Source organism: Crocodylus siamensis, chromosome 3, assembly GCF_052110815.1.
Source record: "Crocodylus siamensis isolate JL-2025a chromosome 3, ASM5211081v1, whole genome shotgun sequence".
NCBI classification, from domain to species: Eukaryota; Metazoa; Chordata; order Crocodylia; family Crocodylidae; genus Crocodylus; species Crocodylus siamensis.
In genome coordinates this window covers 45,344,080-45,369,571 of record NC_143397.1, presented here as the reverse complement: position 1 = coordinate 45,369,571, position 25,492 = coordinate 45,344,080, and the positions used below count along the sequence as shown (strand labels likewise).

Genomic DNA, 25,492 nt, shown 5'->3' with positions numbered 1-25,492 from the left:
CACTAACATATTACTAAAGCTTCTAGTTTAACTTTAATTGGACAAAATGTGTTATGCTGTATGTGATTATGTGCCACAATCTGCACCCCAATTTTCAAAATCCTAAATCTGCTCATGCATGTATTATTCTGAAAAAACTCTTGACTCAAGAATACTTAAACTTGTGTTAAGGTGGCAGTGCAATACCACATAGTTACTACATAAGTTTGGTGTGATTAGCAAATTAGTTTTTCATTCTGCCAGTGTAATTCTAACTCCAGTCTCTTCAGTTAGAGGCTCTCTATTCCTGAAAATGTTCTCTTCCAAGAGGAACAAAATGATCAGCTTTTAGGAACTGATCCAAGATTCCATTTTTAAGACAAAATTATGTAAACTGTACCCAACTCAATTTCCAAACCAAGTCTACATTTGTTAAGAGAAACTAATAATGTTTAATTATTGTGTATAATGAAGATAAACTAATCCTAAAACATTACTGTGATTAGGGATCCTGGTTTTCTCTGTTTAAAAATTCCAAATTCTCCAATTCAAAAACCCCAAATTCATGTTTTTCTGCAACTGGAATGAAACACCACTGTATATATAGGTGTCAGGTGAACATGATGTTTTATTGATATAGTTACAATTTTAAAGCCATTTGGAAGCCTACCAGTGCCTCAGTCATTATAATAAAATAAATTCTAAATATACATTTTGGCATTTGATTTTGGTATATCACAGAAAATTAGAGCTCCTCCTAGCCCCTTCACTCACCAGGACATGGCTTCAACTGCAGCTGTCCCCCACTTCTTTGTGGCGCTGAGCAATGGATATGCTGGTGCCTTGCCCCGCCCATGCTGTTGCCTCTCACTTCCGACCCACAGTCCCCCACTCTCCCAGCCCCTCACTCCCAACCCACAGCCCCCTATGCCCCAGCCCTGTCTGTGCCCCTAGCTCCTCACCCCTCCAGCGCCCCCTTATTCCTAACCCCCAGCCCCCACCCTCCATCCCTGATGGTGCCCCTCACTCTTGACCTGCAGCCCCCTGCATAATATGTATAGGTAGGCCGAGAGAATTTTTTTTAAAAACGGTTATATATTGGTCCCAGAAAGATAAATTTAAGCAGCTTATAATAATGATGCACAATGTCATACTTTGATTTCAATATTAAACTCTGAAGAGTGGTAAAGTCAAGTAAACTTACCATTGCAAAGTTATAACACTTGCTTAAGAGTGTATATATTTTCCCCTCCACTCTGAAAACCATCCTAAATGTCAGTTGTTTCATAAATTCTTTAAGACAGATATTTAACTGCATTTTGAAAATCCATAGTACCTTAAAGTTTGGTCTTCATCGATGATAACAGTCTGAGCAAACAGAACACTGTTGATGGATAGTACTCCATAGGGTTTGTCATTGGGCATGATGGTGACATGAACAAGAGAAGGACTTATTAAAACAGCATCTCCTTGCAGACTGTCCTTAAGCAGCATAATTTGAAAGGTCTCAGCAATTTCTGGTATGGCATCATCAATTATTTTAAATTTTATATAAGTTTCATGAACATAAGGTGGAAAAACAATAGTCGTATTTGGCTGAAGATCTAAGAAATCTAAATTAAGCTGCGCATGTGCTGTTGTATTGCCAGTTATAATGATGTAACTGACAGAGACTTCATATTCATCAGGTCCAATTATTTTTCCGCTGTCATCTTTACCACGAAGCACTTGTATTGGTAGCACATCAGCCTCCTCAGGCACCACATAAACACTCTGAGTGAACCGCACAGGGCTGTCATTTTTCTTAATAATAATCTGGACAGAGTTTCTTGTGGTGTTAATTTCAGCCCCTCCTGCTACACTTCTCAGATGCACAATAAACAATTCATCATCTTCTGGGATCTGCAACAATAATATTAATAACTAATAATAATTCACATTTGTAAGGTATGCACAGCAGTTTGGTTGAAAAATGTGCCTTTTATATGCTATTCATCTGAAGTAAATATGAACAAATTAACAAATGCTTCAATATCAAAGGAAATAGAGAAACAAACCATCAGTTTGTTTGATGGAAATTTTTATCTGAACAAAATCCTTCCAGTTTCTGAAAAGTAACACTAAGCTTCAGCAATACGAGGGGTCTGGACCCTCACACACAAGTCCATCAAACCTAGTGATTGGTCTGAACCCGAGCCAGCCATCTAGAGCCAAAATCAGCATAATGTACCCATCTCTATCTAGAACTGCTTCTTTATCAGACTTGCTCTTCTTTCAGTTACCTAGGTTCAAATACTCGATAACCCCACCAGTGACTTACCCAACATGCCCAAGAATACAGCCTTAGTGGTACAGCAAATGAGCATGTCTTGGATCAGTCAGTCACATTATTATATTTTCTTCATTTATTAAATGAAGGGGAAAAAAAAACACAGCCTACTGTCAGGATATAGACAGATGCAACAAGTATACAATATCAAAAGGTACCAATACAAGCAACTGTTACAGCTGCCTGATTCTGTTCCACTAGGAGCTTAAGAAAGCCACTCCAACCTCAACTCGGCTTCATTCAGGGTCAAAAGCCACTTCCTTTTTGGCCCCTTTAAAGCAGCTAAAAATGCATGATTGTTCATACCTTCTGCTGCACCCTGACATGCAGGAGACCAGAATTCTTCTTCACTGCTTAGCTGAGCTGTCCCTTAGGTTTTGGTATCATAGTACTGAAGTATATTTATGCTTTTATGCAACATTTGTTAACTATTACTTAAGTGTTAAATGTTAGCTGGTAAACAGTAAAGGATGATTTTCTTTTACAAACAGATTACAGTATTTAAAAGTCTTTGCTCTGTATTATAATATTTTATCCCCCAAATCTCATTTGTTAAATCAATGCAAGTCAAGAACTAAGATTCTATTATATTTTGTCACTCTATTTACATAGAAATAGGTCCACAAATCACAATGAATAACTTTTGCATCTGATCACTGTTTCTGAGACTCAGAAAAAGTAGCATTTGCTTCTGACAGAAATCATAGTAAAAAATTAATTACAGTTATTGCTGATGGTAAGTATTCAGCTATAGAGTGGACAAATCCTTTCTAAGCACTATTATTGTCTAAGCTTTTAAAAGAGGTTCTAAATTCCCTGCTGTCCAGTATTTCTTCTCTTTCATGCTCATTTGCTAATTGGCCACCCTCAGATGCTTTTCTATAGCTAAGGAAGTGAGTGTGCAGCTGCCTTTATAAACAATGCCAATTTTATTCCCTGTTTGGCTTGTGGCACTTTAACTTGCATAATGATCTTGACTTACACATATTTTTTCAATGTGGATCACTAAAGATCTAAATTATACCACCTTCATAGTCATTCTTAGGAAGATACAAATAATAGTTTATTAATTTTTGTTTTTTTAACCCACCCATGACTATACTGTCATACACAATGCAGTTACTGCATTTAAAAGAGAAAAAAATATCTAAGAACTTTTCATTTTATGTTAGGTTTCTACCCCCAAATTGGAATCTGAGAGCTCCTGGACCACCAAAAGTGGCAGATAAAAAACACAAATTAAATTTTGCAGAAGATTTTGGCACAAAAGTTTCTCAATGCTGCCTTCTCTCTCAAACTAAGGAAAAATTTTGTGCAGAACCATGCTAATAAAAGTATATATAAACATTCAAAAACTGAATGGAAGTAAAGGCGCAACTGGACCTAATGCATGATCCATACCTTATTGCCGGTGTATGGAGAGTCTAATCCTGGGCTCCTCCCTGCATCAGCAAGAACCAGTCTTCTATGGTTGGACATTCCCTTTGCTGAGCAGGCTCCCAGCTGCAGGACCATGTGCAGCCAACAGCAACAGCCCCACACCTGGTGGAGCACTTGGTCCCTGGCTGCAGGACCATGTGGGGTGCAGCCAGAGAAAGCCCCGTCAGGTGCATGACTCTCAGCCCTGGCTGCACATGTGGGCTGGGGGGTTTCAAGCATGCCCAAGCCTTGAGGATCATGGCAACCATGATCCCCCAAGACCAGGGCTATTACATACGCACAAGCCTTGGGGATCACAGCAGCCGATCCTAAGGGTGGGGGGTGGGAGAGAAGGGGTTTTAATGTGGGGCACAGTTCACCCTTACAGTTGGGTGCTCTGTCAACTGACAGGCCTCCCAGCTACAGGGGAGACCCTGCTACATTATAGCAATCAGCTATTAAGTTATTACTCATTTTTGAGGTCTAATGTTATAGCTGATTGGCGCTTTTTATCCTGTGATAGCTACTTTGGATGTGCAGCTGGTCTCAAGGAAATTGTGCGATTAACCAGGTAATTGCACAATACCTGAAATGTGTAAGGGGCGGGGGTGCTTAAAGTAAAGTTGTGAGGAACACCATATCTTTGGTTTCTCAATGATTTCTGTATAAAAGGTACTGCTCAACTTGTTAACATTTTTTTTTTTTTTTTAATTACCAGACCAGCAAACTCAGGACTAACTGATTTTTCATTTATAATCTCCTCATATATAAAAGTTCTACATGCCAAAGTAATCCTTCATTTTATCTATGCAACCTCACTGTTTTTGTATTAGACCTTCAACAACATTGTGCAGGCTCAACTTTCAGCCACAGACAGCATCAGATCCTCATAAGACTAAAAAACCCTAGTTCTTTCAGCTTTTCCTCATAAGTCTTACTTCCCAGGCCCCTAATCATCTCTGTTGCTCTGCATTGGATTCTTTCCAAACTGTCCACATCCATTTTGAAGTGCAGGACCCAAAACTGGATACAGTGCTCCAGGTGAGGCCTCAACAGTGCTGAATAGAGAGGAAGAATCACTTCCCTTGACTTGCAAGTGACACTCCTGTGCCCAGTATGCTGTAGACTTGTTTTGAAACAAGAGCATACCAATAGCTCACATTGAACTTTTGGTTCACTCTAATTCCCAGGCCCTTCTCTGAAGTGCTGCACCTTAGCCAGTTATTCCTCAGAGTCTGTATTTATTGATGTAGATGATTCCATCCAAAGTTCAGGACTTTGCGCTTGTCCTTGCTTAATCTCATTTAGTTGCAAACCATTTCTCCAGATGGTGCAGACCATTTCTCCAGTCCATTCATGTCATTGTGGATCTTAGCCCTAATCTTTCAGAGTATCTCCAATGCTTAGTGTCACCCAGAAATTTGCTAAATGTGCACTTGATCTCACTATGCAAATCATTAATGAAGATATTAAATAATACCGGACTCAGGACAGACCCCAGGGAATCCCACTTGATACCTCCTCCAAACTAGACATTGAGCCATTGATGAATACTTGTTGATCAAGATCATTCAACCAGTAATGTATCCACCTTACAGTATTTTTATCTAGTCTGTATTTTCTTAGCTTGTTAATAAGGATGTTGTGGACATTGATCAAGTCAAGCTACATCACATCCACTAATCTCCCCCCATCCACAGAGCCTGTCACCTTATTGTAAAAAAAAAAATTAGGTTGGTCAGGCATGGCTTAATATTGCTGAATCCATGTTTTTCCTGATTACCTTACTTTCCTCTAGGTGCTTAACAATGGATTTCTTGAGGACTTACTCCATGACCTTTCCAGGTATCAATGTCAAGCTAACTGGCACACTGTTCCCTGGACCATGCTTCTTCCCTTTCTTAAAGATCGGGTGAGGTCCCAGATAACTGGAAAAGGGCAGATAGAGTACGTTGCCCCTTTCCAGACTGATGACTCTGAAACTCATGCCAAGCTGTGGCCTACACACAAAAGTTAAAATATAAAATATTGATGCTAACTGCATAGTGCAAGAGGATGCAAGTTCATGGCTAGACTATCTGAGAAGAAATAATGAAGTATCACTTCCGCCATATCTTACTATATTCATGAAGATTTTAAGCAGGCTCCTAGTGGTCTGGTATGTAACCATGTGAAATGCCTTGATTAATTTGTATGGTAAAAATTTCTTTTGCAATTGACTCGTGTTTATATGCAGGAAGAGACATTCTCCATATGTGATAGAGGTCTCCTCCTGATTTACCTTGTTTTGCCTACTGGTTCCCTTGATCTTCCAAGGACACTCCCCAAAACCTTGTTTTTTTCCTGGTTGTTAATCAGTTTCTTGCTAGGTTCCTAACTTAGTAGAAATGCATAACCTCCTGTCACTGTGGAAGGTAATTAATTCAAATCGGAACTTTCTGATAACCAATAATGAGTAGTTTGATTAGCCAGATTTTTCTGTCAATTACTGCTTGGGATTCTCTCTTGATTTACACAAGTGCAAGAGTACTTTGAAGATGCTGAGAAAAGGATATGAGAGAGAAGTGAAACAGCTAACAGGCATGCTTCAAGAGTGAGAAATCTCTCTGACACAAACTACTGCTGCACTCTGCTTACTTGAGAAGTTGAAGAGAAACAGACCGCCTTTTCATCACCTGTTTGATAAATATAATAATACTTGTAGTAAATACAGGCTTTCTGTCACTAATCAATTGAGGTGTCATATCAGTCCTCTCTGATACTAGTCCAGGACCCTATTATTTTATTTGCTAACAGGCAAATATAGCATTATGCCCCTTTCCAGTCATCTGGGACCTCACCCAACCTCCATGAGTTCTCAAAGACAGTAGCCAGTGGCTCCAAAATTACCTCAGCCAATTCCTTCAGTACCCTCAGATACATCCCATCTGGCCCTGACAACTTGAAAGCATCTAGCTTCTCTAATAATCCCTAACCTGTTTTGCTGTTACACTAGGCTGTCTGTCTCCTTTAGTCTGGGGCTTCCCTAAAAAAAAAGGAAAACTTAAAGATTCATATATGTTTGGATCAGAAGGGACCTCAATAGATCATCGAGTCTAACCCTCTGCATAGGCAGGAAAGAGTGCTGTGTTCAGATGACCCCAGCCAGATGCCTATCTAACCTCCTCCTGAAGACCCCCAGGGTAGGGGAGAGCACCACCTCCCTTGGGAGCCCATTCCAGACCTTGGCCACTCTAACTGTAAAAAGTTCCTCCTAATGTCCAAGCTAAATCTGCTCTCTGCTAGTTTATGGCCATTATTTCTTGTCCACAAGGTTGCCTATCAACCTTCTCTTGCAGAGGCTGAAGAGGTCCAGGTGCCCTAGTCTCTCCTCGTAGGGCTTAGCCTGCAAGCCCTTAACCATATGAGTGGCCCTTCTCTGGACCCTCTCCAGATTATCCACATCCCTCTTAAAGTGTGGCGCCCAAAACTGGACGCAGTATTCCCACTGCAGTCTGACCAGTGCCCGAAAGAGGGGAAGCAACACCTCCTTGGTTCTGTTTGTCGTGCATCTGCTGATGCACAACAAAGTGCAGTTAGCTTTGCTGATGACTTCATCACATTGACGACTCATGTTCATCTTGGAGTCCACTAGGACTCCGAGATCCCTTGCCACTTCCATGCTGCCGAACAGGTCATTTCCTCGGCAGCCAGTGTACTGGACATTTTTCCTCCCTAAGTGCACCACTTTGCATTTCTCTTTGTTAAATCACATTCTATTGTTTTCTGCCCATTTGTCCAACCTGTCCAGGTCTGCCTGTAGTTGTTCCCTTCCCTCCAGTGTGTCCACTTCTCCCCACAGTTTCATATCATCCGCAGACTAAGACAAAGTACACTTCACTCCCTTGTCCAAGTCACTGATGAAGACATTGAAGAGTATCGGTCCAAGAACCGAGCCCTGCGGGACCCCACTGCCCACGTCCTTCCAGGTCAACACCAACCCATCCACCACCACTCTCTGGGTACAACCCCCTAGCCAATTTGCCACCGACCAGACCACGTAATCATCCAAGTCACAGCCTCTTAATTTGTTCAAAAGTATGTGGTGGGATACCGTATCAAAGGCTTTCCTGAAGTCTAAGAAATTATATCTACCCCTACTTCTGCGTCCAGGTGTTTTGTAACCTGGTCATAAAAAGAGACTAGATTAGTCAGGCATGATCTACCTGCTGCGAACCCATGCTGGTTTCCCCTCAGCATAATTTTTCCTGCTGGCTCTCACATATATGAGCCTTAATAATCTTTTCAAAGACTTTACCAAGGATGGAGGTAAGACTGACTGGCCTATAGTTGCCTGGATCCTCCTTCATCCCCTTCTTGAAAATAGGGACCACCCTAGCCCTTTTCTAGTTCTACGGGACCTGGCCCATGCTCCATGAGCACTCAGATATTCTTCCCAGTGGCTGTGCAATGACATCAGCCAGTGCCTGCAGTACCCTCAGATGGAGCTCATCCTGGCCTGCCGACTTAAACGCATCCAGTCCTTCCAAGTAACTTCTGTGAAGACAAGATTCAATGGGTAGATGTGATATCTTTTATTAGACCAAGTAAATAGTTGAAAAGATTGTTCTTCGCAAGCTTTTGGGCACAAACGCCCTTCTTCAGGCATAGGGAAAGTCTGTTGGTGTTTGTGTGCTTTCCTGGGTAGAACATACAAACATCAACAGATTTTCTCTATGCTTGAAAAAGGCTCTTTGTGCCCAAAAGCTTGCAAAGAAGAATTTTTCCAACTATTTAGTTGGTATAATAAAAGATATCACATCTTCCCAAAGAACCTTGTCTGCCTATGTCCTTAGACCAACACTGCTACAATCAACAACCTAAAGCATGGAAGATAACTTCTGTGAATATATCTATCCATTTTTAAAGATTTTTTTCATACCTTTCAGAATTTTCATCCAAAAAGCCACTTTTGGATGAAACCATTTCTCATAAAAATACTCAAGTCAAGTCCGTCCTGAGACCACACAGACCATTGTGGCACTTTTCATGTAGCAATAACTTTCCTCCATTCTCTCCAGTCTTTTGTAATCCTTGTACAATTTTTCAACATTAAAAACATTAAATACCTATTATTATCTCTGTTCATGTTGTTTAAAAGAATGACCCTTTGTTTCCTTATTTTAGGTGGAGCTATTTGAGAGTGTTCAACTTTGAAAAGTGTCTATAAAATCAGAATCACTTTTTCAGTACATTTATTTCCTATGCATATTCAGTGATGTACTTTAGTTATAAACACTGAACGGCTTTTCATTCCTGTTAACCCTGTAGAGCTAACACAGCTAGGAAAGAACAAGCTGGAATCTTGTTCATTAATTCAAGAAAAAGGAGTTCCATAGGAATCATGAAGGATTTAAATAGAAGAAAGCACATTATGCAAGATACAGATTTAGTTAGATCTATAAGTTTGTAGCTGATATAAAAGTAAACTAAGGAAAAAGCCCAAGCTGACTACGCAAATACAGGTTGAGTTTGCCAAGTACAGAGTTAGGAAAAATATTTTGTAAACAAAGAATGCTTGATATAGAAATACTGAGTTGTCAATGAAGAAAGAACATCCTTACAGACTTGGAAAACCTGGATCAATTCCTGGATCAACCACAGCTTTCCTGTGTAACTGTAGGCAAGTTGCTTTCTCCACACTGTGCTTCAGTTTTCCATAGGTAAAAGAGTAATAATTTTTTTATCATTATTACTTATTTGTATTTATAAAACAGTAACACCAGGAAGCAACAATCTAAACACTGAGACAGAAACAGAACCATACAACATTAGAGCTGGAAGGGAGCTCAGGAGATCATCTAATCTAAGTGCCTGCTTAAGGCAGATCCCCATCTAAACCATCTTAGTTTATATGACCTACTTTCCAAAAATGGAGACTCCACAACCTCTAGGTAGCCTATTTCAATGTTTTATTGCCCTCATAGAAGGAAAATCCTCTGTAATATCTAATCTAAATTTCTCTCGCTGCAATTTAAATGATAATCACATACTACAGTGATGAGGGCTATGCAAGTAGATATAGACAATAGATGGCAGAGCAGGTGCTAATTCTACACTCTGGGACTAGAACAGTTCTTTAAATTCAACTAAACTGTGAGTTTTTTTATGTATTAATTATTCAAAGGTCCTAAATGCATATGACTTAACCTTTTGCATATCAAAGCCTTGTAAAATGAATTCAACTTGTTCCTACCTGGTCATCGAGCACTGTTAAATTATAAATTAGCACTGCTTTCCCAGGAGGAAATGTGATATTGCCCTTAGCTGGACTCAAGTCCTCTTCAGCTGGGTTTGGACCATTTCCTATCTGCAAAGAATTAATTTTTGTGATCAGTGATTATGTAGTACATATTCAAGGCTTGTAAATAACTGCAGGTTACCAGGAATAGAAATATAATATGGTTAGGTAATTGTCCAAATAAACCATGTGGCATACAGAAAGCTTCTGTGAATAACAGCGGTTTCCTCTCAGACCCCTTCATACCCATTTTGGCAAAGAAAACTTTGATTTCAGAAGCTATGTTGCCAGGTGTGTAACAAGATGGTTACTGGGGGAAATCTGCTTACTTTGGATGGCTAATGAAACTCAATGTAATCAGGAAGAGGAGATGTATGTATGGGCAAATAAGTGGAAGCCATGTACTTCAAGATAGGTCCGGGAAGGCTCATTTGTTTGTGCTAATGTATAGCTATTACTTTTAAATAACTAAGAGAATATTGACTATAAAGCATTACATTGAATTAGTTACATAGGATTAAGTTCTGAGAAGGAATTCTAGCAGGAATTGATTGTGGCATTTTACTTGTGACAGGTTACTTTTATTCAATTATTGTAAATTTGCAAATAAAAGCTAAACAAATTACAAGCTGCTTAAGGGTGACACAAGAATTTTTACATACAGAATGCAGTGGCTTATATCTCAATAGATACAAATGCTATATGCACTAAGACAGAATTGATTGGTTCTGCAGCAGGAAGTTTATATTTAGCATCAAATAAACTTATGATAATTTATTGCACACTTGTTTCTCTCTCAATAGATGCATATACTAGATACTGTGAGACAGCTGACTGATTCTACAGAGGAAAAAAATTGACTTTAAAACAAACTGGCATGCAGTAAATTGCACATGTACTGTCTTTGCATATTAAATATAGCATACAAAATAATATTAGCTCTTTTATTATCTGATCTTTATATTTCAGCGGGTACCAGATCAGACTGTTGATGATTACTCTTTCCCAACAGTGAGAAAAAATCAACTTGAGATAAGATGTATGAGAGAATTCTGCTTCATCTGAGTACAGAAATAAAACTGCAAATATGTAATTGAATCTGAGCTAGATAAGAAAAAATATCAAATAAGAAATGCAGTATTTGTATCGCATTCAAATCAAACGTGATACAGTATGGTCTAGATTTTCTTAAAAGTTATCAATTATTTTGAGTGGCTCATTTTTCGAGAAAGCAGCACAGAAATGATATCAGACTTCCATAAAATGCTAAGTCAGTATATTATAACATTCAAAACTTAAAGCAAATGTCAAAGTTTTGGCATAATGTTTATATGTCAGTATCAATTTAAAACCTTTTTGTCCCTCTTTCAAAGAAGCACACCCTCTTGTTTTTTTTTTAACCTTCTTGAAATGCTTAGTATCTGTTGCTCCGTGGTATATTTTCCAGCGATTCAAACTAAAATAATCTTTAGTATGTCCCTAACCTTTTCAATTAGAAACTTCTCATTAACAATACAGTATAACTATTGACCAAGATAAAACATACACATTATCAAGAATCTCTGCTCTTTTCTAGGATCTCCCAACAATTGCTTCTCAAAATATAACTGGCTTGTCTAACGGCAGCATTTTTCATGGGATGAATAATGGGTTTCTGTTTTATAGAAGAGATTTAACAAAAAAACTTAGACATCAGTAGTTAGCTCTTTCTATACTTTCATTTCCATTTAGCAGATCTATGATTCTACCCTTCAATCCCAAGAAAACAAGTTGAGGTGTGAAATTGTTTCAGTAAACTTACCTCAAAAGTCACAGTCACAGTCCCATAGGTTCCCTTCTCCCTAATTAGAGTGAGAGGCACAGATTCATTTCTACCCCTAGGCTCATTCACTGTGATTAAGGCAGACTAATGAGGAAGAGAAAGGACAGGCAATCAGGCACTGATCAAATATCTCAGCAGAGTGAAAAAACTGTTACCATAGAAATACCAAACTCCCACAGACAAGTTAATCCAAATCTGTAAACTTGTCGACTGATGGTATTATATTTCCTAGCAACCAATTAGTTCAGCTAATAAAAAGCTTGAAAGACTTCAGATTAAAATATTAGCAGTGGTTACTTGAGTGCTTTTTTGTTACAAACAAACATGACTAATATACACAAACCTACTAGCTTTTTATCATTAATATTTATAGAAGTTCCTAAACCAATTTAAAACAGTTTTTCCCTATTGTAAAATAATTTACTAGGCTGTTAGATGCAAATAGATTTTAAGAATTGCAGGATAATAATTGAGACCAAGGATGGCCAAAGGGTAAGGTCGTAGCAGGTATGCACAGGTGAACAGGGATGAAGCACCAACACCCTGAGCCACTGCCCCCCATGGAGCAGGACCTGAGGGGGAAGGGAGAGGGAAAGGGAGGTCAGCATCACACCCTGCAGGCCAAACAGGTGTCCCCCAGACAGCCAGACACCTGGGGGGGGGGACCGGGGGGGCATGCAGCAGCCACTGCCACCACCCACCACCCCGCGCTGCCACCACTCCCCATCCGGCCATGCGCCACCCCCCACCCTCCGTATCTGGCCACTGGAGGTACACTTTTTTTAATAAGTTTTAAAACCCTGATTTAGGCCACTGTAATTGGTCATCTAATTGTATTTTTTTTATTAAAGTGATTTTAAAAACTAACCTTAGCTATAAAGATAGTTTATAAATACTTTAATTATTGCTCAATCAATGAAATTTAATTCATCCAGAAAGCAAGCAAGTCTGACTGAATGGTGTTTTCTGACTCCTAACATTTTAAGATACTTGTGATATGTTGCAAAAAATGTAACCACAAATGTAACACAATGGTGTTGTGGAATGAATAGTTCAGTCTCATCTACCTCCAAAAATTAGCTGAGCTCTCTTAGCACAGTGGGGAGAAGGCACACAGGGCAAGTTTAACAAGTGGTAGAGCAGCCCCAGAAAGCTACCAGGAATTCTGACTCAACTAGAAATTTTGCAGGGCAACATGTGGGAATCAGAGGGTGCGTATGTTATCTAAAACACTGCAAAGGTCATTCACGAGCACTTTATTGCAAAAGTACTGTATTTACTCGAATCTATGATGACCGAATTTAAGACGAGCCCCCAATAATTAGATTCTATACATGGAAAAATGTATATGTTTGCTCTGATTTTCCACATATGGAACCTAATTATTGGAAGTCCTTTAATTCATCTCTCCCATCTCTGCAAGGAAGCACGTGGTGTGGAAAAGCTAAGCAGCTTGTGGCAACCCTGCGTATATCTCCCCCTCCCCAGCCTTAGGCACTCCCTTCCCTCTTCCTCCTTCTGTCCTTCCCCCCAGCCTCTGCTTTCCCCCTCCCTCTCCAACCTCTTCTTCCCTCCTTCCCCTTGCTCTGGGCCAGTAGGCTTCATCCCCATTCTAGCCTGGAGCACTGAGTACAGCCCCAACCCCACCCCTGCAGCAGCTGTGTAGGATGTGCATCACTGCTACAGGGCTGGGCTGGGGCTGTGCTCCATGTCCGGGTCTTCAGTATGCACAAAGAAAAGGTAAGAAGGGAGGACAGAGGCAGGCAGGGAAGCAGGGGCTGAGCAAGAGGGGAGATGGGAAGGAAATGGGAAGGTGCAGAGACAGTAGCTGCAGGAATGGTCCCAATCCTAGGTAGGGGCTGGAGTCTGAGCCACAGCAGGCACCTACCTCCCCCCCACCCTCATACTCAATTCTAAGATGAAGGGCTTCCCACCCATGTTAAATAGGAAAAATACCCTCATCTTATAAATCAAATAAATACAGTATATGCAATCCATAATAGGTTGGTACTTCTCTGAGATTCTGAGGTCTAAGTACACAAATACTTGGGACAAACAGGTGAGGATTACTGTATTTGTAGATATCGATAGTATTCCTTGGCCAACTGCACTGATTGTATGAATAAGTGTATCTTCTTTTAAAGTCAGAGTACTCTTCCCTTAAATTTCACTAACAGTGAATTTGGATCTCAAAATGGACATAACTATACTCCAAGTCCTGTTAATTGCTTTGGAGAAGACAAGATCCTGTGCCATAATCTCTGAAGTTAATGGGTGTGTATATGGGTGCGTACAGGAACTCACCACACCCAGTCTAAATTCTCGGAGTTTACATTAAACTGTGTGAATGCACTCATTCTCTGTTCCCACAACCCACAAGGTGAAACTGGTATAAATAACCTAGGGAAAGGGGAGGAGTGGGATGAATCTGGGGGGATGGAGATGCTAGTGGGTCCACAGAGGGGTTGCTGGGTCTGTGGGGGGGCAGGGAGGGGGAGAGGGTGGAAATCAGGAAATTAAAAATAGCCCGATCAGAGTTAAGGGGGTAGGATCTCAAAACTATTTTTGTGCCCCTACTCAGGTGAACTAACTTAGATCAGGTGCACCATTTCAGGGGTGATTTAAACTCTATACACACCTGTACCATTGTGCATTTCAATATACCTAACTCTGGTTAGTTTGATCTAAAGGTAAGGCCTGTACTTACCTTAGTGTGAACTTTGTCATTGGTGGGAGCAGAATTAGTTCCTGAGCTACCTTTACATAGACTGAAGCCTCCCATCTCACTTGCAAAACAGTGGGAGCTCTATAACTTGCAATAAAAGTAATTCTGCTATAGGTACTATTCTACATTTTTGGAATATTTTGTGTCAAGTTCTTGTCTTACATCACCCTGGACTGCAAGCATGCTGTACTTTTAGGAGGAGTGCCATAGAATATCACATAGGCTCTCTGAATAGGACCTATAGAGAGCATGCCTAAAAGCATGCGATGGCATTAGAGAGAGGCAAGGGCCTTTGAGGGTGGTATCTTCCTTTATGTTATGGACCATCACATCTACAGCATCACTCCAACACTACCAATACCATTGAAGTCCTATATATTTACGAATTCTGGTTACATATTTAGGGAGAGACTTTCAAAGACACAAATGGCATTTAGGTACCCAAATGAAAAATTGCACTGGAATCAAACACAGAGCTATGTACTATGGGGTTTGATAATCTTCCCTCTATAAATGACAAAAGATTAGAACATAAAAACATACCATATTGAAAGAAATAATTCCAAAGGCATTGTCATTTGATAAGATTGTTACAGTGACAGATCTGGGGTATCCAAGCTTTAACTTTGAAGCCGGTTTCTAAAATTAACAAACACATATGGTAAGTGAACCAGGCAAGCAATGGTAAAGTGAAGTTTAGTGAAACTAAGACCTTGTTTTTTTTAAGTAAACACATTTTTATTCAAACTGTAAAATAATCCATTTTTGGCTTTATGTTCCAAGGAAAAGGTATTCAAATCAATGGAACGCACCCAAATCGCTCTTACTCTTCATGGAAACATCTTCTATAGAGTCTCAATCTGATTAAACAAAGTGCTTGAAAAACACATTGAACATCATTAATCATAGTTTGACAATCTATTAATGACACCACCATAGCAATAAGGAATGTGGTATGAAGCACGCAGCTCTGCTAGAAACTAAAAGGTCTTTCATTTTTATATTTGGGATATTTAGAATGATAGTTGGAGCTGAAACTTTGGAACCAAATTTCAAAAATCTTGCAGTTCATGGGACAAGCAAACTATTTATACAAGTATAAAAACACATGTAAGTTTAATATGTTAAAGTCATAAACTTAAATCTAATGATAGGAGAAAAGGGGAAGGAAGATGGGGAAAATGAGTGTTTCTATTTACCACCAATCTATTGTGAAATTATGAAACTCAGGGGTAAGATGAGGATACCTTTTTACTGAAGACTTCCAACTTAACCACAGATTGCTAACTCTGATTGCCTTCTTTACCAGTATGTTCAAAGAATCATTTTTCCAAAGAAGTCTCCCATTTCCTCTGCTTCTAAAGCATTGAGGAATATCATGTTTCTCCACTATTTTTCAGGCAATTGCTTGAGACCTTGCCTCTCTGGGCAAGGAAGAAAGGCCAGAATCTTCAGAAACTGACAACTCTGCCTCCTAATGAACCAGAAACACTGTTGAACTTGCATAGCTGAATGCATCATCTCTGCAAAAGACAGTGTCAACATGGCAGATTGCAGTGTAGTCTTTCCCCCCAGGCAAGGTAATTGAACAACTTTCTGCACTGACCCGATAAACTAAAATGCTAAGCCACCAGGTTGGCTGCTTTCAAAACTTTAAGCTTTAACTAGAAAGATCCGAAGTCACTACTAATGTGAGTGTGCTTCCCAGAAACTTGTAGAGCTACATTTGCTTATTCCAGTTGCAATTTCATCCCAGTTTTTACTACTGGTGAAGAAATGTACCCCATTGTTTTTAAATTCCTATAAATTGAAAAATTAGAGCTTACCTGTAACGTCAAGTAAAATATAAATGTCTCATCAGCCTCTGGCAGGTCATCATCACAGACTGATATATACACGGTTCTATTTGTTTCTGTATCAGGTATATATGCTGCTGCGTAAGTATCAAAAAAATCACCTGTGTCTTCTCCGTCAAGCTAGAATAAAAACCACACAAAAAAAACTTTGTATCTCTTTTCCTCCTCCTTGCTTTGATTTTCTTCTGACTTTGTTTCGTGTATTATATATGATGCTTTCATTATATTATTCCTCCCTCAAATAATTACTGGATAGATGCCACAGATCAACAATGGGGTAACCAATTTTCACTACCTCTTCTGAGATACCAGGTATCATTTCATTCCAGGGCCTTCATCCATTCCAGCAGGTGACTATCTGGTGCACAGAGAGTCTGCCGTATTTTTAAATGGGAACTAGCATACCACATGGTGACCCAATGTCTGCATTATGCTTATAAGTGCAGAACTAGCCCTTCTAACTCTACCTCTGTCCCAACTGTACAGTTAATCTAATAAAAGATAGTCCCCTAAGAAATCCTTACTTCTTCCTTGCCTTTTCCAGAATTTTTGTATGTTTATAACAGACAACATTCTCAAATTTGATTGCCTAACATAAATTGTCAAAAAGGGCTGAATGTTTTCAGTTCCCACTTAAAATTTCAGCTAGAACATTTTTGCAGTTATCTAAACCAATACTAGATAGTTCCAAAACCCCCAATATTGGGCAAGTTATTCACATCTTCCTATAAGACTTGTGTCAGAAATATGAAACATTTTTGAACATCAAGACCTATTTTTGTTGCTTTTTTTTAAGCCACTTTATAGACATTTTCAGATTTTCCAAAAGTTCACAAACTGTTTGCATTTTCCATATGATCCACAATGTACTACTTACATCCATTACAATACTCTTCTTGATTCTTAATGCATATTTAAGCTTAGCCACAAATATGCATTTTCATATCACAATCCTTGCACATGCCAAATTAAGCCCATTAACCACTTTTGACATTCTTACAGTAGTTATTCCTTCTCTTCAACATCTTACCTTAAATGCAGCAGTCAAAACAAAGCAATTATGTAGTATTTGCCAATATGCAAAACTGTTTTAATTTTCTATCGCTTCATTTTCTGTTTATACGCCTAACTGTTTTCCATTTGTTTTCACCATGGGAATGAGGCAGTAATGGCAAGAAAAACATTTATCTAATTGACTGGGAATGATAGGGTTTTCACCAAACTTTTCCTCCTTTAATTTCCATTTTATCTTCTCTACAGAACAAAACCCACTGAAAAAAGTTCTGGATGCCAGATTACAATCTCTTCTCTGTAACCACAATGTTGTTTTTCAGATCAACCAAAATAGGTATAAAAACTAACAATAACAATCTTAAAGTATAACCTTTATGGGAAACAATGTGAAAATATCCATAATAAAAAAACCTTTCCATTTTGTACCAATCAAGTACCAGTTCCAAGGATAATCATGCCAGGTTTTATACCCAGTTACTAACCAAACACAATAATTTCTAACCCTTCCAAATGGTGTGCCCTTGCTGCCATATGAGTACTAGATAATACCATATTTTGTGATAACATGATCAAAAAATAGGACTTCTCTCTGCATCCACAGCTTACAGCAACTCAAAAGAAAGATAGCAGACTATAATCACTGCACACATTTTCCCTTGCACGGTTCCAATTCTGCATTCTTACTCATATTGAGTAGAACCTTATTCCACAAGACTATGCACAAAATATTGTACTCCTAAATGTGAGTAAGGAAAGTAGAGTCAAGGCCATGGTTACCAATAGCTAAAACAATTAAGAAAATGATGTGGACCTAAGCTTAATTTTTCAGAGTTTACTGTCATGGCACCTAAATAGCAGGGGTCTTATAAAATTAGGTATTCCACTTGCCTTTAAAAAAAGGATACAAATCCCTTCTCTGTTTCCTTATCTGTCATTTTTTTGAAGTAACATTGTCACCTGCTCCAAAATAATAAATTCATGGAACAGACACAGTTGTTCTCTCTCTGCCTGTAAAAGCTATGAATGGAAGAATACATCTTTTATCCATCTGCACTTCAAGAGTAAAAACAGCTAGAAACCATATTATACACTCTCTGGAGAAGCAGCTGGTTCATCAAGTCATTAGTAGCCTGGAAATATCTCTCTACATTGACACAGCCAATAGAAATTTACCCATCTATAGGAACTAAGGATTTCTAGCTCGGGAGTTCCTTGTTCCAATTTGTCCCAAGTATCATCTGTACACCTCATTCTTTGGCTTGGTATAACAAGGAAACACACCAACACAATTCAAGGATCATGAAGACAGTGATATTTCACGAGAGTGAAACTTGTAGAGTTTCTTACCGATACAATTGCTGTGATGTTGGCTGGCTCTCCTGTCCTCTCAATAACCAGACGTATAACTGTTGTACTGGTTTCATTAACTACAAATTCCGTTTGCCCACCAAACCTTACTTCTGTTTCTCCCGATGTAAAACTGATGAGTGATGCTAAAAGAAGATTTACTAATAAAGAAGCAGAGGGCATCCCTACAAAAAAAAAAAAAAAAAAAAGTTTAAGAATGACAGAAGTTAATGTGTTTAAAATAAAGGGAACACCTTCTATTGAATATTGATTTGAGGAAACATCTCATATTCTGCTCAATGCTTTTTTGGTATAATTTCATATAATATATTTTTACTTTGCTGGATGAAAATTTATATGACTCGTAAAGACTATATTTTCCAGAAGCCTCATATAATTCCTGAATAAAAAAGTTTCTGTACAGGCTTAACGCTGTTTCGCTTAGCACTGTTTTGTTATATCACTCATTTTTAATTGATACTTGATTTCACTTAGCGCTCAGCAAGTTTCGTTATAACTCTTACGGTTGCTGCCTTGGGGCATTAAAACACCTGCAGTCACCATCTTGGGTCATCAAAACCTTTCAGTTTCGCTTAAAGTTCGTTTCACTTAAAGCTCAGTTTTTCAGAAACCAATTAAGAGCGCTAAGCGAGGAGTGCCTGTACTCATATTGAAGCTGTCCATTGAGTGCTCAATTCTGACCAGTTACTGACAGCTGTTTGAGTCAGTTCTGAAGTACATTCATTTGTGCCTGAGTAAGGAATGATTAGGGACCACAGGACCAAGTCCAGAACAGTTAGAAGCTTTAAGTCTGTGCAAACTGGATGATCATTTTCTTCAACTGGTATAGACTTAATAAGTGTCTAACAGTTTAGGCATACAGGTAATGCTGTTTGCTGAAAGATGAGGGTAAAGTTTTAAAGTACAGTCAAACATTTAATATACGTACATATAATTGCAAACTTATCACGGTTGCTAACAGTTCCACATGCTGCTCTACGTGTCCTACTTTTCCTATCAAGCAGTGCAGCTACATCCACACACACTACAGAAGGCAGGCTAATTTAATGCTGGTAAGTGTTACAATTAGCCTGCCTTCAGCGCCATGCACATGCAATTACACCCCTTCCTGTCAGGGAGCAGCACACACAGAACAATGTGACATATCTGAAGGCATTGCTCCAAGCATGTCAAGTGTTTGGTCTAGATATACCCTAAGGCAGGAGTGTCAAATGCACCCCAATCCCCAGGCTGGATAGACCACAGTGTTAGAAATATTATTAAAATAGAAATATTATTAGAAATGCATAATGAACAGAGTGTTGTTAAAGCTACGCAGTTTGTATCTTGTACCTGATAAGCAGAAACACCACCAAGGACATCTCGCTAATTTACTACCTCTTTGTAATACTAAATCACACATACCTTCAAACTCCTCTGCCTCTACTCTTGTCAACTACAAAGGCTATGATTTAATTGGCTGTGTCCTTGAGACAGAGAGAAAGTTTGAGCTTTTGGTAACCTAAAGAGCTTTCTAAGCATGCGTAATCAGCTAATGCATATAAGCCTATCCGCCCCGCATACTTAAGTAGTTAATTATAATGCACATGCGACAGATGACGTGACGTCATTTCATATATGTTTGTATGAACCAGAAATGAGTTGTAAGAGTTCCTGCTTTTGCACACGTGCCCAGGAGAGAGGGGATAAAAGCCTGCTGAGAAGTTTTCCCCGCGGGCAGAGTGTGGTCTTTTGTCTTCGCTCTGACCCTATTTGCAAATATACCTTTTGTGTTGCTAATAGAGTGTGTCTGGGAGTTCTTCGCCTCCCGAGAAATGAACCGCAGCAATTTCTGCAACAACAGGACTCCCCAGGTCAAATGTGTGGGGGCCAGTGGTGCGGGACAGGCAGTGGCTGCAGTAAGAAGTGGTAGATGGCAGACTGGAAGTGATGCAAGCAGCAGTGGCAGCAGGGCAAGTGGCCATGGAATAAGTACACACCCCCACCACTGATGGCGATGACCAATGAAGCACCAGAAAAGCCCTGCTTAATGTCAGCCCCACCCCGCAAATTCCCTGGCCCAGAAGTAGCCACAAGGACAAGATGGAGTGGCTCAAGTGTCAGGCCACAATCTTGAACCTGGGATCTTCCCCGACTGGTCATTCGCCCCAATCTGCCACCTCCCCAGCAGACCACTTGGGCTGGACAAAGGGAACTGAAAAACTGCATCTTGGCCGAGTCATCTACTCACCCTCTGCAACTGGAAGACCCACCCAGGATCAGCTGACCCTTTGCTCCCTCCAACCCAGAAGAGGAAGTATCTGGGCATCAGGGCTTAACATTTACTTAAACTACCTCGCTGTTTCATTGCTTGGTACTCTACTGGATCTCCACCTGCTCTCTCAACTACCAAACCAGGCTTGCCCGCAGACTCTGCACTCTGTCTAACCCTTCAGCTTCTCAACTTAGCCTCTCCCTCAACCTGATTCCTGGCTTGCTGTCCCAGTTAGGCAGCCTCACTTGCCCTCTGATTCTGCACTCTCCCAGACTCTCTAGGTTTCTGATTTGGCTTCTCAGACTCACCTCCTGACTTCTCGCATCCTTGCACTTAGATTCTACATGCTTCTCCCAACCCTGGGTAGCCACTCAAATCCCAAGCGATTCCTAGACCTGGCCACCCATGCCATCCCAGCATGATACAGATCCAGTCCATGGGCCATATGTTTGACACTCTTGCCCTAAGCCATCTTTCTGTGTATATATTTGATCTAAATTCTTATTTCTGTTTCCCTCATATTCTCTCTCATATTCCTTTGCTTCTGTTACACAGAACAGTGGCATTCTGCTTTAGTGATAGCATAACATCTTCAAAGCTTGAACTCTCCCTTAGTTTGGATATGTACAGTGCCTGGCTCCTTTTTCTCCAATGATAAGGCAACCACAGAGCTGGATTTATATTTGCCTTTTTATGGACAGTGATGTGATGAACATCCTCAAGTTTCAGTGAATTCAACAGACACTGAGATTGTGGGAACTGTACCTTAAAGAATCTGTGGCATGAACTGATCAGAACTGGATATCATTTAATGCATTGATTTATGATACACAATCCTGATCCGTTAGAACTCAGCAGCTAAATGAAGTAGACGTTTATCAGACAGTCTGGCTCCAAGTGGTCACTGAACTACACAAGTCACCGCAAGTAGAACAAAATAAGTGATCTGCTCTGCCTAGAAGCACAAATCATATTGCAGGGATGGTCTATAATGGAGATAATTTTCCTCAGATAAAGTTTCTTTGGCTGATGGAAGCAATATTATAATTTATAATTTTGTTTCAAATTTCTCTCCATAGCATGCCAAAATTTTTTGTGAAATGACAATGAGTATTAATAAAACCTCATTTTTCATAAAAGTAGGATATGTGAGCTATTGTTCAGCAAATATAAAAAATGGTCATTAGAGGCACCATGATGAGCTCTCAAATGTATTCCACAAATATATTTGTGATCTTAACCTTCCCCAGATGTTCTGGTAAACTTTGGTAAAAATGGTCACTGACAAAGAAAATGTTTATGTACATTGAAATAACACTTGTGAAAAATGTTACATTTGCAATCAGGGTATACTCATAGACTGATGGCTATTCTAATAGTAATGTTCATCCAGTAAGGTGAAAGGAACATACCCTGACCCTCATCTGGCACTAACCTCCTATAAGCAAGTCTTTTCTCCCAGGAAAGCCCAGCGATGCAGGGCCTTGCCCATATCAAATTTATTATGGTATTCATTTAATCTGTGCATCAAAATGAGTCAAAATTTTCACTGTAAAAACTTAACAACAAGCTGCCTACAAACAAGATGGAGGCTAAGAATTATCCATAGGCATAGATGGATTAATGCACAGACCAGAGGGAGGGCACGGGGAGGAAGGACAGCTCAGCGCAGACAAAACCAGCAGCCAGACCAGGCCAGGCGTGAGTGATGCAGCGGGCCATGAGGAGCAACCACACTAGACCCCTGGGAGCGGAGCTGCTGGCAGCAGTGAGTGGAGTTGGATCCAGCATGTGGCCAGAACCTGCTGGCAGCAGGGCAGCCCCAGTAGAGTGAGCTCCTGGCCCAGTTTGGCCTGGCCACAATCCTGAGCATCTGTCAGGCACTGCTACAGCTGGACTAAGCCACAGTGTGGTGAGGGGCCACCCACGCATTCTTGGTCCACAGCACACGTGCCCAGTGGGCAGTAGCTCTGCACCCCCAGTGCCATCTAGCCACAAGGCGATGTTGTGCAGGGTCCTGTGCAACTGGCCCTGGGCTCTGGCCCCAGTATGGACCTGCGGGTGGGGGCACCTGCTGTTCCTGCCCCAAGCCTGAGGGGCAACACATCCTGCTCCAGACACTGCCCCTGCTGCACTGGCCAGGGATGGAGCTTGCAGCTGCAGGCAGGGCAAGGGTCAGGGGGTGGGGCCTGAGCCATTGTGGGGGCAGGCCCAGGGCCCCAATGTATCTTAATCCGCTTGTGTACATAGAAATTATGTACCAAGTAATTTTTAACCTCAAAGAAACACAAGTAAAGTTACAGACTCTTCATAGAAAAATTACATCACATAGCAGGCATACCACATGTGGCGCAGCTTGCACGCAGCTTGCCAGCTCTTCCACCAATCAGGAGAGGGTGCCTCCCCCCTCTCCTGATTGGTGCATTTACAATCCAGGGGCAGAGCTTCTAGGAGGAAGGGTCCCCAGTGAGGTTTTTGCCACCCCTTGCTCTGACTCGATCTTTTGCAATCCAAGGCAGAGTACCAGATGGCCTTTTCAGCTGGGAGACTAAACCAATGAGGGACAAGAAGAGTGGGGCCAAGAAAAGCTGGGAGGGCTGCCCCAATAGGTGATAGCCCTAGGCTCCTGAAGACACTGCTGGAGGAGCTCCCACTGGAGCCTCAGGCCTGGGAGCAGGAAGAGCCTGCTCGGACTTCACATGGCGCACACCCCAGTGCACGGAACCTTGGGCCCTAGGAGCAGTGAGAGACCGCTCAGACCTTGTCAAGGGGGACCTGCCTTAAGGTGTTCTTGAAGCATTGCCAGCCTCTTTTCTCCCAGAGACACTGGGCCTAGGCCCGGAAAAGGCAGGCCAAGCCCCACCCCTCACCTTAGCAAAAAGTGGGAGGTTGGAGGTGCCCAGCGTTGGACCCCAGCTTATGACAGAGGAACCCCCTGTGGCATGCTGGAGCAGCAGCTGGGTCCACACGGGGGGAAAACTAGCCTACCACCTTGGGACAACTGTAACGGCAGGGAACAGGTTTTGTAGAGGAGGGGCCAGAGAAAAGGGACCGTTCTGCACTCCTTTCAGAGAACTGGGTGCAAGTATACCCAATAAAATGGGGAGCTGTGACTAATATTTTGTAAACTGGTTGTACTGTGTGGGTTATGTTATATTTTAGCTGGTAAATAATTTTAAGGTTGGGGGTTTTTGGAGGTGTCTATTTTTCTTGTTGCTCAATTCTGTTGAGTATTATATTGGGAACTTGGTACTTACATGCTGGAGGCCTGCATGGGATCATCCTGTGGGTCCAGTGGCTTACTTTAAAGATCGCAGGCTCCTGGGTAAGGGGGCCACTCTCAAAGCATACCCTGCACAGCCCCATTTCCAAATAGAGTTATAAGTAGGTATATGTATATGAGTTTATACTGGTTAGTTTTCTCTAATATCATCTATTATTTGGGATATAGATGTATATAGTTGTATATAATTCTTTAGATGTTAAAAAACTCTGTATATAGTTAAGAACCCTTTGTGTGGTGTGGCTCTTTAGAGAATAGAGGAATTTGTACTGGAGTCACAGCATCCCTCTCACAGCACTGTTGCCTGCCAACCTATCCCATCCAATTAAGGACAAGGGCACACCCTTGGGTATACCCAGGTTACAATCAGAAAAAAAGACAATTTTAGTTCATTAAATTATTTGCACCAAATTATTCATATAACCCTACTGTGCAATTCAAAACACATGCGGAAATGACTGAGGAGACAATATCAGTGTCAATACAACTGTCATGCCTACAAAAGCAATGATCCATTTTACAACCTACTTGCAATCTGTTTCATTATTTCTGACAAGTGTGTCATCCAGTAAAACAATTTTTGCTTGAGGAATTCTGCACCACCATGAACTGAAATTTACTTTTCCTGGGTGCAATCCTGAAAGCTTTCCATTGGCAGAAGTCACATAGGTTTTAATGGGACTTCTGCGTATAAAAGAAATTTAGGTAAATCCCCATGTGTTTCAACATTACTAACCAATATAGAGTGGCCCAGATATTACTCCTGTGGAGAAGCCCCCAATTTTTTTTAATTGTTTTGGAAATTATCTAACACCTGGGAACAAAAGATTTTGCAGAGTGTTTTGGCGAGAGATTTTTATTGGCTACTCAGTGGGGGACTGGCCTCATGCTCACTTGCTGAGGGATTGTGTAGATGACAGTAAAATATTGCATCATGCTTCTACAAATGAGTCTAGGCTCCTCTGGCAAACAAAGTTCTTTGGGTAAATCTGATATCTTTTATTAGACTAACTCAAATAGTTGGTCTAATAAAAAGATATCAGATTTGAGTTGGTCTAATAAAAGATATCAGATTTACCCAAAGAACCTTGTCTGCCTAAGTCTTTAGACCAACACAGCTACAATCTATACCCCTGTAGGCTACTCTGGGAACTTTGAGACAG

At 40.5% G+C, this 25,492-nt stretch overlaps 1 protein-coding gene across 1 annotated transcript in view; it reads right to left on the bottom strand.

Annotated features, from left to right (window-relative positions):
* Window positions 1–25,492, bottom strand: part of ADGRV1 (adhesion G protein-coupled receptor V1) — a 479,769-nt gene that overhangs the window by 440,561 nt on the left and 13,716 nt on the right. Inside the window, exons 2-7 of the mRNA XM_090037635.1 lie at window positions 18,772–18,956; window positions 16,381–16,530; window positions 15,098–15,193; window positions 11,809–11,913; window positions 9,963–10,076; window positions 1,316–1,881 (exon numbers count right to left, since the gene is read on the bottom strand). Of these exons, the coding sequence (XP_089893761.1) occupies window positions 1,316–1,881; window positions 9,963–10,076; window positions 11,809–11,913; window positions 15,098–15,193; window positions 16,381–16,530; window positions 18,772–18,956 (1,216 nt within the window). The remainder of the gene's footprint in view (window positions 1–1,315; window positions 1,882–9,962; window positions 10,077–11,808; window positions 11,914–15,097; window positions 15,194–16,380; window positions 16,531–18,771; window positions 18,957–25,492) is intronic.